Source organism: Neovison vison, chromosome 3 (genome assembly GCF_020171115.1).
Source record: "Neovison vison isolate M4711 chromosome 3, ASM_NN_V1, whole genome shotgun sequence".
Taxonomy (NCBI): Eukaryota; Metazoa; Chordata; class Mammalia; order Carnivora; family Mustelidae; genus Neogale; species Neogale vison.
This window is the reverse complement of record NC_058093.1, coordinates 46,753,323-46,766,670: the sequence shown is the minus strand read 5'-3', so window position 1 is coordinate 46,766,670 and position 13,348 is coordinate 46,753,323. Positions and strand designations below refer to the sequence as shown.

Here is a 13,348-nt window from a genome sequence, read left to right as displayed (position 1 = left end):
TCCATACTGGTCAGCAGGACCAAGTGGTGAGGCAGCCGTGGACCCACCAACATAGAGCTCTGTGATCTGCAGCCTCAGCGCGGCCCGGTGCATCCTGTATGGGGCTTGGGAGTGGGGGGCAACGCCAGATTGCCAGATGTGAGAAGAGAGACGGAGGCTGGAGGTTTCTGATGCATGGGAGGTCCCACCGTGCGGTGGAGGGGGCATGGGTCCACATTTCATTGCTCCCTTTCTCAGCAGGATGAGCTGAGCTGGTACCCATCCTGCAGGCCAAGGACTCCAGGGCAAAGCAGAGAGCCAGAGCCTGGACATGGGACACACTGAGCATGGTCAGAGCCCAGGCTCAGCTTCCACAGACACCAAAGCCCAGAGAAAGCAAGCTACTTCTGGAGGTCATTGGGCCAGAAGGGGGCGCCACTGCAGGGAACCAGCCACTGAGGATGCCCTGGGGGTCAAGATCAGGGGATGAAGCCACATGAAGGAGTGGGGCGCAGATTGGGGGCTGCTGGGCAAGAGGGCACTCGTGCTGAGGCACTGTCTCTGCTGGCACCCTGCTGCCAGGGCCGGTCCCTAAGCCCAGCATAGCTGAGGGCTGGCTGCCTCCTCCAGGCTGCCTTTCCACCAGTGGATGCCCTCTGTCCTCACTTGACCCCAGAGAATGGGTCACAGCGTCACAGCAAGGGCCACTTCCAATCCTGTCCCTATGCCACAGAGAGGCTAGCCCCTGCCTTCTGGAGGCATCCTGCCCATCTGTGGAGTGGGGTGGGGCAGTGAGCAGCACTTCTCTCTCAGGCCCTGTGCCACGGCACCCTAACCTCCTTGGGAAGGGTGGCACATTAGCTGGCTGCCCCGGGTGATGGTGACCCCACGGTGCTGGGAAATCAGAGAGATGGGAGGTGAGGGAGAGAGGTCTGGCTGAGATCATGGCCTGCTTCAACCAACTAGGTAGGGGCCTGGGGGCCTGCAGGGCCTCCTCCTTCCACAAAAGGCAGCTCCTCAGAGTCTCGCCAGGCAGCAGGGGACGGGGCAGGGGAAGGGGGTAAGCCCAGCATGAACAGGGAGGAGGATGTGAGCTGTAAGCTGTGCCAATTCTCTTTCCCAGGCCACCACCTCCTACTCCTGTACCAGGGCACGTGCCCACCCCTACCAGCCCTCCAAACCTCTCAGCACCGCTGTCTGCCCCCCAAATCAGCCATGCCCGCCTCACAGGCCGGCTAGGCCCGTCCCAGAGGCCGTGGTCACTGGCAGCACACAAGTGGCTGGGCGGAGGGCCCCCTGGGGACACAGCATCTGGCCTTCCCCTCCTCTGCAGCAAGAAGACGAGACTTGTCTGTAAACCACTCAGTACTCATGTTTATTTATAAAGTTATTTCCTAAAAAGGTTGCACATAAATAGTTATCAACAAGATCGTCATATTCTGCTCTTGTCTGCTGTAAGGCCTCTCTCCAGAGCCAGGTGCAGGTGCCATGAAGGGACACCGTGGAGGGTCAACGGCAAGCTCTGCGGCCTGAGCCATGAGGAAGAGACACCGTGTGTGTGGCTTCTCCTGCCCTCCCTGCAGCACCTGCTGCACCTCTGGCCCTGGGCCCCGCAGGATGGGCTCTTCGCCTGGACCCGTGAGCATGTGCAGTCGTCCAGCTCAGGCCTGACCGCTGCGGCATCAAGGCTGGGGGCATCATGGGAGGGAGCCCCTTGGATACCCCAGTCGCTAGAGCCGACACAGCGGGGGAGGGGGGTGTCACCTGGTTAGGTTTTCATAACTGCCATGAAGGAGGCCTGCAGAAGGAAAGATGGCAAGGGCTGGGCAGCAGCTGACCTGGATGGCAGCTGGGGCCTGCCCCCCTTGTCCACCGGGCTACACTGCCACAACTGTTACTGCAGCTCCCGCCCCTCGGCCCTCCTGCCAAGAGACAAGTGTGCCCGTGTCCCCAGCCCCACACCTACCTCCTGGAGGAGCTGCCCCAGCCTCTCCTGGCTGTGGATGGAGCGCCTGCGGGATAGAAGACACAGTAGCCTGGCTGGCCCCCAGCCCGAGGAGCAGCTGCGCTCACCTCCTGCCGCCACCGCCTCCTGCCACCCCCTGCACACTGACATGTCCTGCCTGCTGCTGCTCTGCTGGAACAGGTCGGGGCTGGGGTGGGTGGGCTAGAGGGGACGACAGGGAGGGGCACACACACGCTGAGGAATCCCCCCCAGCCCTAGAGCCCCACCTGTCTATCCTGGTGGCAATGGTCACCGTGAAGGCCCCTTCTGTGTCTGGCAGGTAGGTGGAGGGCACAATCCTGTAGGTCCCCGCCGATAGGTGGCAGAGCCGGCTCACTTCCTGGGCATAGCGATGCGGCACACAGCTCAGCACAGGCTCCTGAAGCAGCAGGCCGGGTGAACTGCGGCTCCCCCTGTCCACCGGAACCTGGGGGACGCACGGGCTCAGACAGGGGAGGCCTGTCCACTGGGCTACCATGGCCAACAGGAATGGCTCTCCTTCCTCAGTTTGGGCCTTCAATACCTGTCTGAGGCTGGGCTGTGCGGGGTCAGGCAAGACAGGGGCACTCTGCCTGGATCTGGATCTCCCACATCACACACCTGCCCTTTCCAAGCGGGGAGACCCGCCCAGCCACTGCTCACCAAGGCCCCATAACCCTTGTTAGGTGTGCAGCCCTGCCTGGGGGACTACCACCATCACCACGGCCCAGGGCTCTGTCCCAGGACTCATCTGACCGGCTCCTGGCATTGGCACTTTTATCAAAGCTCCAGTTTTTATCGAAGCTCCCCCACAGATGCCCCAGGGGACAGCCTGGGGCAAGCAAGACTCCACAATGAGCCCCCCGCTCTTGGGGAGCAAAGTGGCTCTGTCCTCCCAAAGGCTTCTCAGAGACCTGCCCTATATCCACAGCCCAGGCTATGTGTGCCCCCCCACAACACCAGCCATTGTCCCAGCCCATGCCCTCCTCAGGCACCCGCTGGCTCATCAAGCCCATCTTGAGGTGGAGCCCCCAGGAGGAGCACACGTGCGGGTTGCAAGCCACTTCATTGCCGTGGCATCTGGACCTGCAACCTCGGACCCTGACACTGTGTCCGTCTCCCTTCCTCCAACCACAGGTCTGCTCAGCACAGCACAGCCAGAGCTGAGGTGCAGGAAGGAGATCTGGGGTAGCGTTTAAGATGTACAGGCCTGCCTGGGCCTCAACACCCGCTCCTCTTCACCCCATGACAGCTTTCTGACCCAAGAATTATCTAAGCCTTGCACTGGGTGGCATCTGTCCGCATGGGCCCCACACGGTCTTTTGTGGCCCCCTCCCTCCCTTTCCTGCTCCACCAGGCGAGCCTGTGCTAGGGTCCCCTCCTGGACGCCCTCTCCCTGGAAGAGTGGCCCCAGAAGGGTGGGGCACAGGGAAGAGCGGGGCTACATGGCTTTGGGGCAGCTCCTGGTGGGGCACACCCTCGGGTCTCCTGGGCAGGAGGCACAGCTCAGGGGAGCAGAACTGACCTCCTGACACTGCTGCTCTGAACTGGGGGAGTGGACGGGCGGCTGTCTGAGCTGACCCAGGGCCCCAGTGAATTACAGACTTCAGGAAACTAGACATGGATCTTGCATGGGACCAGCCACCCGGCTATGCCCACACAACCAAGTCCAGGCCACCGTCATGCCTGGCCACCCGTGGGGACACAGTCCCTCTGAGAGCCTCCCTGCCCCCCGGAGCAGGAAGAGCTTGCCTGGAAGACGTGGAAGCCAATGGGATGGCACTGGGCGTCCTGGCAGTGCTGGCGCAGAGTGATGCGGACGCAGCGGGGGCCTGGGCCCTCGGGGACTGACAGGGGGAAGCAGGGGTTGCTAGGGTAGGAGGCAAAGTTCCTGCTGCCCCCTGCCGTCTGGCCGTTTCTCCAGGAGCCCCGCAGCTGTACCGTCTCCCACTCGCCCTCAGGCAGGGCCTCCCCAGGGGCAGGGCTCCCAGCCGCCGGCTTGATGGCACTGCCCGGGAAAGACACACGGGAGGGCGGCTGGCAGCGAGCTCCGGACCGTGGACACACACACCCCTCCCTTGAAGCTGCCCGGGCCATGCTGCCCTTTTCTCCTAGAGCTCCTCCATGCCCCTTACCTGAGGGAGATTCTCCCACTAGAGAAGACCCGCAGCAGAAACTGCCCTGGCACGTCCTTCAGGAAGGTGCTGGGCACAGCCAGGTAGTAGCCTGGTGTGAGCTCGCAGCGGAGGTGGACCTCCCGGTCGTAGGCATGGCACAAGGTGCCAGCAACGGGGGGTGTGGACAGGACCCTGGGCAGGCTGACCCGCCGCTTCTCCACCTGCACAGAGGAGGGCTGTGGGCCACCATCCCGAGACAGGCCCCGCCACCTTCGCCCAGTGGAAGGGCCTCTCAAATGACTTCATGAAAGAGCACCTGGACCTGTGGGTCCTTCCCAGCATGGCGGGGGCCGGCCCAGAATGCTCCCCAGGCCAGGGCTCTCACTCAACCCAGGGGTCAGAGTTCCCCTGCTCTGGGAGACAGCAGACCATTCTAGATGGGTGGGCCCCGTTCCCTCCTGCCAGTCAGCCAACAGCTGCTTCTGCTTCATCTCCCTCTGTCCGACAGACACGGGCCGGGCTGGGCAGAGTTGGGTCTGTGGGAGCCCCAGCAGATAGGCGACCCGGAAGGATGAGGCAGGTAAGGCTCCCGGCGCTCACTCATGTCCCAGCACTCCCAGGCCCTGACAGGGAGCCAGGCCCAGGAGGAGTTACCTTCCAGATATGCAGGCCCACGGCCTGGTAGTCCTCGCTCAGGAAGCTGGCCGGGCTCCTCACGGCACACTCGCCCCTCGCCAGTGCCCGAGCCCGGCCTGCCCGGCCCGTGGCACGCACCCTGGGTCTCTGCAGGACGGCAACAAACACCTCGCTCGGTTCTGAGACCCGCAGCCAGAATTTGGGGTTGCTGGGAAAGCCGCTGTTGTTCCGACAGCCTCCTGCCGACTGCCCCTTGACCCAGGCCCCAGGCAGTTCCTGAGTGTGGCACAGCGCCTTTTCTAGGGGAGAACCAGCAGGCAGCAGCCTCAGGAAAGGGCTCCCACTCGGGCTTCCCTACCACTCTCACCAGCACCAACTACAGCACCCTAGAGGCAGGAGCCCCGCAGTCTCCCACCACCTCAAGCCACCTGGGATGGGAGGGGATGGAGCGCTCATTCCGCACACAGGGTAAGCAGAATAGGGCCCGGGGCAAGGGCTGTGCTGGGAGCCCCCAGAGGGATGCGGTGGCTGCTCAGCCCTGACATCCGGAGGCAGGGAGGCTCAGAGAGCCTGTGCAGGTCGGCGTACCCCTACAAGGGCCTGTCCCAGGTGTAGGCCTCCCCCTTACCTGAGTAGAGGCTCTGCAGGTAGCCAGCCTCCGTGATCGGGAAGCCAACGGTGACTTCATCAAACTCCCGGAGGAACTCCTCCTCCTCCACCCAGAACTCTCCTTCCTGCAGCTGGGACAGCAACTCGGACTCATCGGCTGGGTCTACCTGGCTCCACCCTTCGCCCCTGGAAGGCAGCTTCTTTCAGCGGCGGCCCATCTCCCCTGAGCTGACAGCACTGTCAGGAGCTCCGTGACCTGCCAGTTTCTTGCTGGCAAAGCTCAGATTGGCTCTGCCCTGGCCATACCCCCTTTCCTCTCTGAGGCTCCTACCTCTGGACCTGTATGTCCAGGGCTGACCCCCTGAGCAGGCTAGTGAAGGCTGTGCCTGAGCTCCTGCTAGCCTCCTACACCCAGGAGGAAGGGTTTGGATCTGCTGACCAACTGCGGTTGGCCATGGGGCGTGGACCCAGGGCCCTCGCTCAATCCTGGTCCCTGGCATCAGTAAGGGTCTTAAAGCTAAGCTGCACACTGTGATTCAGGCGTCCCACATGTCCTGTCACCCATAGCCCAACCGGGCATCCACGAGTCCGTGGGCATGCCAAGACAGGAGCCCAGGGCCTCGGTTCCAGCACCAAGCCTTCAATCAGACCTCTAAGGCCATCTGGGGCCAAACGCAGGACCCAGGGGCCACAGGCAGGTGCCAGGGGGCCTACAAACCCGCACGGGCACATGCACATGGCTGCAACGGCTCTTCACTGCCGCTCGGGGCCCCAGACCCCTGCCTTCCCTGACAGCAGCACAGTCCCGGCCCTCAGCCACACTCACCCCTCTCTCCAGGGCCCCTGCCAGCACCGCCGGCCCCAGGGATTCTGAATACGCAGCAGCAGGAGGCTCTGGCCGGCCCGGCCCTGGAGTTCTCGCAGATCTGACACAATGAAGGCATGAAACTCCCCCAGCTCCCTGACACCTGGGTGAGGAATGGCTGGGTTGTAGGCTGGAAGTCCCCAAACTGGGCACATGCACCGGTCTTTCTCCCTTCCCATGGGATACATTAGCCCACCCGACCGTGGCCATGGCAGCGCCTAGCTCCCAATGGACAGCTGGGGCTCCTTTCCTAACCACTGCGGACTAGTGAGCTTAGGAGTGGCCTGAGCCAGTGCAGAGCTCCGGCTGAGGACCTGGGTGTAGACTGTGGCTCGGCTGCCAAGGGCCCAGCTGGCCATTCCCTTCTTGGGGCCTCGGTCCCCGCTGGGATGGAGGAGCAAGGCTGGCCAGCTGACAAGGCAGTGCAGGGCGGGATCTCAAAGGTGCGGCTACAAGGGTTGTCAGCAACAGGTCTGGGGCAGGTCTGGGACCTCCAAGAAGAGCAATCTCCTCCTGGTCAGGCCAGCTAGCTGAGTGGGCTGGGGGGCACTGCGGGCCAGAGATTGCGGGACCAAACACTGCTGACGGGCAGACTGGAGGCCCAGAAAGGAAACAACCCTATTTGCCCAGAGTCCCTTGGGTCATACCATAAGGAAGTGGAGGAGCCAAATGGTGACTAGAGCCCCACCTGCAGAAGAGGGGTGGCAATAAAGAAAGAAAAAGAAATTTCTGGAATGTCTTTAAAAAGGTTTCTTTAGGGGTGCCTGGGTGGCTCCCTGGATTAAAGTCTCTGCCTTCGGCTCAGGTCATGATTGAGTCCTGGGATAGAGCCCTGCATCAGGTTCTTTGCTCAGCAGGGAGCATTCTTCCCCCTCTCTCTGTCTCTGCCTGCCTCTCTGCCTACTTGTGATCTGTCAAATAAATAAATAAAATCTTAAAAAAGAAAATAAAAAGAAAAACCTTTCTTTAGAATGGCGCTGTAGCCACCACTCTGAGTGTCTGCCCAAATCCCCAGTGCCGAGACACCTCTGCGGGATCTAGCTGAGTGCCAGCAGCACCCCCTGCTTTGTCTGGAGGTTTCTGCAAAGCCTGGGGTGCTAAGATGAGCCCTGCCCCAGCTTGGGGGAGGCTGATGCCAAGCCTCAGGGAGAGTTCTGACGCTGCACCCTGCACAGTCAGCAAGGCACCTGTGGCCCTCCCCCTGCCCCCTCAGAGTGGTGGCAGCCTGACCTGTGCCCAGCCCAGTGGCATTCACTGTCCACACACACTGTTTATTTCACCGTCTGTGTCCTTGGGCCAGAAAACCCATTATGAGAATCATCCTAAACATGCAGGCTGTTAAACACGGAAACATTCAGTAATTCTGTCCCTAACGTGAGAGACTGGAAAGCCCTGAAACGGGCGATGTTAAGGGGCAGAGTAAGAAGACACAGCAGCCCGGCTGACAGAACGAGACACCTGCAGTCCACACAGCGCCCGAGAAAGCAGAGGGAGCACGAGGTACAACACACAAGACTGTTTGTGGAAAAGCCCCGAGGGTCATGGAAAAGTCAAAACAGTTCCATGTGCACAGTTTCTTCATTTTGAGAAACTTCCTTTAATGAGCACAGAAACCACTCAAACGAAAACCTGAGTCTGATTCTGCCAGGGTGCTATGGGCCAGAAATGCCGCCACCCCGGGTTCTGGAGTTTCTGGTGGCGGCCGCCCTGGCAGAGGTTCCAGCCTCAACCTACTCCCGAAGTTGGGGAGAAAGAAAAAAATCAAGGGAAAAAAGAAAAAAATCAAGGGAAAAAGGGACCCTCCCTCCGGAGAAGGACAGGTGGCAGGGGAAGGTCACACACTAGACACCGGGTTTGAAAGACAAATGTCTTATTTTCCACTCAGTCCTGACGGGGGCCCTGAGAACCAGCCCGTGTGCGGCTATGGGGCACAGGGGCACAGGCCCATCCCACAGGCACCTGCCTGCCGCCTCACCTGCTCTGGGGCTGAGCACTGAGCAGCTTATCAGACACCGGTCCTTGAGGCTGAGCAACTGCCGACAAGTCCTGTGCTCCGAGCCGCCAGGCCTGTCCTGTTGGCCGCTGGTTCTGACCAAGTCCTTCAGGCTCCACCTTTCTGCCAGGCCCCCAGTGAGGTCCACCAGGGCATCGGCCACCTGCCCTGCCCACAGGTGCTCGTAGGACCCGTAGACCCTGGGGAGACACAATCACAGGAAGTGAGCCTCTGGCACAGGGACACAGCGGCCTGCCTCTCTTCCATCTGTAACACCCTCAAATCACCTGATCCTCCACTTCAGTAGCTTCTCTTTACTCCTGCCTCATCCTCACCAAGCACAGACATCATTGGACTCTCAAAGGCCACACTGCACAGTGGGCCCAGCCCCGCCCTATGGCCTCCAGCATGGACACAAGTGGGAGGCAGCATGAGGCGTGAGGCTGAGAACACGCACTGCTCCACTTCTCCAGATCGAACCCCACCGTGGTCCTGGGATGGAGGCACTCGCACCCACATCACTGCAGGTCTGCCTTACTCCCTTTGTGCTAAGGTCTGCTTATCACAGCGGCCTCTTCCAGCAGGCTGAGCAGTACATTCTAAGAGGGCCATTTTCCCATTCAGACCTGGGGTGAGGGGCACGGCCTCAGGCAGGATCTCAATAAGCAAGCACGGAGACCTGGGTGGCTTTACTCCTCCCTGACTTTGAAGCGAGGACAGGGAAAGAGGGAGTGGGTAGCAGGGGTGGGGTTGTGTGGGGGGGCACGGAGATGGGCACTACAGGCCCTGTCTCAGAGTTTCTGTCTCTGGACAGGTCGGTCCCACCGCAGGCCTGGCTGCCAGGTTCTGGGGACTGAGGAGGGCACTCAGCCCAGGGAGAGCGGAAACATGCTGCCTGGAAATGGCCTAAAGCAGCTGTGGCCCCAGCCCACCCCAGCCTGGCCCCTCCAGCCTTCGGCACGCGTACTTGGCATAGACCTTCTCCAATAGGGGAAGCCAGAACACATCCTCTCTCTGGCACCGGGAGAAGCAGAGTCTCCCTGCAAGACAAGGCAGACGGTCATCTATGGTCACCTCCAGCCAGTGTCCAAATTGCCAGATTCGACAAGTAAAGGAGCCGCGGTACGTGTGGTCACGCCAGCTCGGCTGTCCTGGAGGGAAGACCTACCATGCACAGGGAAAGGCAAAAGGAGAGCATGAGAGACAAACCATGCAGTGTTTCCCACGCACTGTCACAAGAGCCGCTCCACACTCCCCTGCTGCTCTGCCTGGGTCCTGACTTCGCTCCACAGCTGGATGTCCATGTGGATGTAAAACCCAGTAGCCATATAGAAAACTAACAGACTTTCCAGTAAAACATCTTAGGACCACACTGCTGAGTGTCTCTAAAACCTTAAGGCCAACAATGATGTCTTACTGTCCCAAATAAGCTCTTGACCTGAATCCAAAACAAACATGACTTTTACAGGCAATTCTCAGCAGAGCTGGCTGCGGATGGCGGTCACAGTGACCCCCCCAGCTGCAGGTAGGGCAGGGGCAGGGGTCTCAGCAATTCTGCCAGCGCCTGGACCCAGTGCGTTCACTGCAGGCTTTGGAGTTCTGACCCAGAATAAGACACAGGTGGGCTCTGCACCTACAAAGGCTTGTCTGGTCCTGCTCTGTCACTTACTGACTATGAACATGTTATCAACGGTTTTAGCGTTGTTTGCAAATGAGGGTCAAAGCCAGACAGGCCCTGAGCACAAAGGCCAGCAACTATGGTGTGATTAGCAGGGCCTTGGGACATAGGAGTAGCTCCAAAGGGGTCACTACTGTCAATGTTGCTGCTTTAATCAATAATGTCCAGGCAGGAGCCAAACAAAGCTATAAGGCTCCTGAGAAGCACACTGAGCAGGCCTTTTATATCTGTGCTATCAGCCTAGCATCTGTTTTAACCACTTTTTGCCAATTTATGTTCAAAACTGTTAAAAACAAAAAAATCAACTAGCTAGGGAAACATACTCCAAACCAAGGGCATAGGACCTGCCAGCCGAACCTTCCCTACTCTGGGTAGCTGTGCTCATCTTTGCATCCCAAGCGCACAGCTTGCATGAGAGTCGAAAACTCAGAAGGGCAGAACAGAGGGGAAAGCCCACGTGCTGGAACCCTGGGGACACCTCAGAGCCCCTGTGGCCTGAGTGCAGAGCTGTCTCTTCGACCAGCTACACCAGACAGCCACAGCAGAGCCCACAGAGCAGGAGCTTCAGCTGCCCTGCCTCCGCCTTCCTTCCTGCACACAGCGGACAGGAAGACAGCGGAAGAGCAGCCCTGCCCGCCCCAGATACCTGGTCCAGGAGCTGCTGGCTCTTCTGCAGAGCGGCACAGGCACACAGGAGCCAGCAGTCTCCCAGCAGCCCTTGCTTCACCTGTCCATCCAGTGGGTTATCTGCAAACAGCCGGGGCGTGGCACAAATTTCCTGAAATAAAGAATATCACCCAGTTACATCATGCCTGAAGACTAGTCTCTAAAACTAAGAAGACAGGATCGAGGTGACAGGCCTGGGGAGGAGCTCTTCTGGTCTCCCATATTGCCTAAGAGGGAAGGGGAAGCAGCTGGCCTCCCATAGCCCCTCCTGGCTTTAGATCACCCCATCCGGCTTAAGTCCTAGGGTCCTGTCTCTTTCTGTCTACCTTCCTAAAATGGCAAAACTGCAACTCTAGATGAGTCCCACCATCTCCCTTCTCGAAACAGCTAACTTGCACTAGAAAGTGGTTTCACTTTAAGTTCGTAATGGCAGGGATGCCTGGGTGGCGCAGTTGGTTAAACGACTGCCTCCGGCTCAGGGCGTGATCCTGGAGTCCCGGGATCGAGTCCCACATCAAGCTCCCAGCTCCATGGGGAGTCTGCTTCTCCCTCTGACCTTCTTCTCGCTCATGCTCTCTCTCACTGTCTCTCTCAAATAAATAAAATAAAATCTAAAAAAAAAAAAAAAAGAAAACGTTCCATCTTTAAGTTCGTAATGGCAAATCTCAGACAGATCCTCCATACTGCTAGAATCCTGCTTAATTTCCCCAAACCCAGACTACTTTATACCTTCCCCTTTCCCCTCCTAACACGTTCATGCCCTCACCCTTTCCCACGGCCCTCTGAGCTGATGACCTTGCCAGAAGCTTCCTCGGAAGCAACCCCCACTTGATCCCCTCTCCTGCCTTCTTTAGAGCCAGTGTTCCTCCCATGACCCCCTCCCTCCTCCACCCCTGCAGGGAGAATTCCACCAGCATAAGGCAGAGAGAACCCCCATCTTCTGTAAGATACTGCCCCCCTCTGCATTATCTCCCCTTGAGTCTTCCCTTCTCTGACAGACTTCTTGTGAAAGAGCTGCCTTCCTTACTTCCTCCATCCTGCTCCCTAAGCATGGGCCCCTCCAGCCTCTAGGCCAGTCACCTCTGTGTTGTCAAATCCAAAGGGCTCTCTCTGTTCTCGTCTTTCCTGATACTTGGCAGCATCACAGAACAGTGGCTGTTCCCTTGCACTCCCCCACAGTCCCCTCTTGGCTCTCATGGTTCCATGTGTTCCTGGCTGTCCTTTCACCTCACTGCCTGCTGGCTCTCCAAGCTACCTGTCAGGACACCTGCTTGAACCCTCTAGGGAATGTTAGGGGCCCTCAAGGCTCAGTTCCAAGCCCTCTCTTCTTCTTCAGACCCACTTTCTTCTGAAGTACTGTTTGGGGCCCTCGGCCCTGTTATAGGCCCCATTCCCAGATGTCTGGGTCCTCTAGCCCAGAACTTCCTGAGCACCTAACTCTCAAGCCCACCTGCCTGTGGACAGCTCTGCTCAAACCTGTGCGAGCAAAATGGAATGCCAAAGTTCCATTCCTAGCTATCCCCCACCTCCCAGTGTCTCCCAGCACATCAAACAGGAGCACCATCTACCCAGGTGCCCAGGCTACAAATCTGGAAGTCGTTTTTGATCCTTGCTTCACCCTCACCCTCTACTTCCAATTGGTCACTAAGACTCATTAACCCCCTCCAAATTATTTCTCAAATCCATCCACTTCAAAGCCCCTGTCCTACCGGGTGCCATGCTACCCTGAGCCCCTGCACCTCTCTCTTAGGACCACTGCATTCCTGCCCTGTCAGTTCACTTTCCAGCCAGCAGTAAAAGTGAGCTTCTTCAAACATAAACTCACTCAAATCCCTCCTCTACTAAAACCCTCTAAAGGCCTCCCTCTGTGCCTAAAATGCATTTTTAATCCCAATTCCACTGGCACTTTCGTGCTTCCTGAGCACCTCTGTGACCTGAGCCACGCTGCTCCGAGGGCTCGAGACAGACCATACAGCGGCCTCCACCAAGACCGTGTACTTGCCGGCAGGGGAAGGCTCTCCCCGAGGTCTTACTTATCAGATGAACCATTTGTAAAGATGGTCTGCACTAGCGCACGCAGCACTAGGCCAGAGCGTCCCTCTCCATGGACAGCGTCAAGAGTTCCCATGCGGAAATGCCGGTGCGAACAGCCCTGCCTTCCAGAAGAGCAGGAGCACGGTTCATCCCGGCAAACGCGGGAAACAGAGCCGGGCCGCCTGTGGCCGGGAGAGCCGTGCGGCCCAGAGGCTCGGCCAGCCGGACGCCCGTCAGAGGAGAAGCGGGGCCGGGCTGGCGTCTTCTGCACCGGACTTCTCGCCCTGCCCGAACGCCTTCGGAACCGAGATTCGCTCTGGCTCCCTCGCGGGGCACCCTCCCCCCACCCCGCTCCTAAGGGCCGCAGCGGCATCCCGCCTGAGGCAGCGCGCGGGGCCCGACCCAAGGTTCGAGGCCCGGCCCGAGGTTCGGGGCCCAGCCCGAGGTTCGGGGCCCTGCGCGAGGTTTGAGGCCCAGGTCGAGGTTCGGGGCCCGACCCGAGGTTCGGGGCCCGCGCCAGCCGCCCCACCTGCGGCCGCCTCCATGTGATGTCCTCGCGGAACTGGGCCAGCGGCGTGGAGAAGCTGGAGAAAAGCGAGGAGTCCGAAGCCGGGAAGTCGGCGTCCCGAAAGAGCTCCCTGGCTGGCGCCCGCATCCTGGGCGCCCCGGGCTCCCATGGGCTGCCCGCGCCCCCGGCGCCGAGCGCGGCCCCGGAAGGAAGGCGAGCGCGCCGCACGCCCCGCGCGCGCCCGCTCAGTCGCCGCGGTTACCGCCGGACCACGTGACA

The 13,348-nt window shown here is 59.7% G+C and overlaps 1 protein-coding gene across 5 annotated transcripts; it reads right to left on the bottom strand.

Moving 5' to 3' along the window:
- Positions 1-1,333: 1,333 nt before the first annotated feature.
- Positions 1,334-13,267, bottom strand: CAPN10 (calpain 10). Of its 5 annotated transcripts, none has more exons than XM_044241980.1 (12): positions 13,091-13,267; positions 10,508-10,639; positions 9,151-9,347; positions 8,166-8,383; positions 6,152-6,293; positions 5,345-5,456; positions 4,735-4,863; positions 4,099-4,301; positions 3,716-3,971; positions 2,212-2,411; positions 1,946-1,991; positions 1,334-1,777 (listed from the first exon to the last, which is right to left on the bottom strand). In XM_044241980.1, exons 1-12 carry the CDS (start codon positions 13,214-13,216, stop codon positions 1,748-1,750), a joined length of 1,791 nt encoding a protein of 596 aa, XP_044097915.1. In that variant the 5' UTR covers positions 13,217-13,267; the 3' UTR covers positions 1,334-1,747. The 5 variants fall into 5 exon arrangements, with proteins under 5 accessions (XP_044097915.1, XP_044097912.1, XP_044097913.1 ...); XM_044241977.1 differs by having other exon boundaries at positions 2,212-2,363; positions 4,735-5,015; positions 5,345-5,511; positions 13,091-13,266; XM_044241978.1 differs by having other exon boundaries at positions 3,716-3,810; positions 4,735-5,015; positions 5,345-5,511; positions 13,091-13,266.
- Between the last annotated feature and the right edge of the window lie 81 nt (positions 13,268-13,348).

Bases quoted from the DNA above. Each gene is read 5' to 3' on its own strand.
- CAPN10 (XM_044241976.1), bottom strand. From the start codon at position 13,216: ATGCGGGCGCCAGCCAGGGAGCTCTTTCGGGACGCCGACTTCCCGGCT. The intron at 9,348-10,507 runs GTATCTGGGGCG...TGTGCATGGTAG, and splicing joins GCCAGCAGCTCCTGGACCAG to GTCTTCCCTCCAGGACAGCC. The intron at 5,016-5,344 runs GTAAGGGGGAGG...GTTCTCCCCTAG, and splicing joins CCTGCAGAGCCTCTACTCAG to AAAAGGCGCTGTGCCACACT.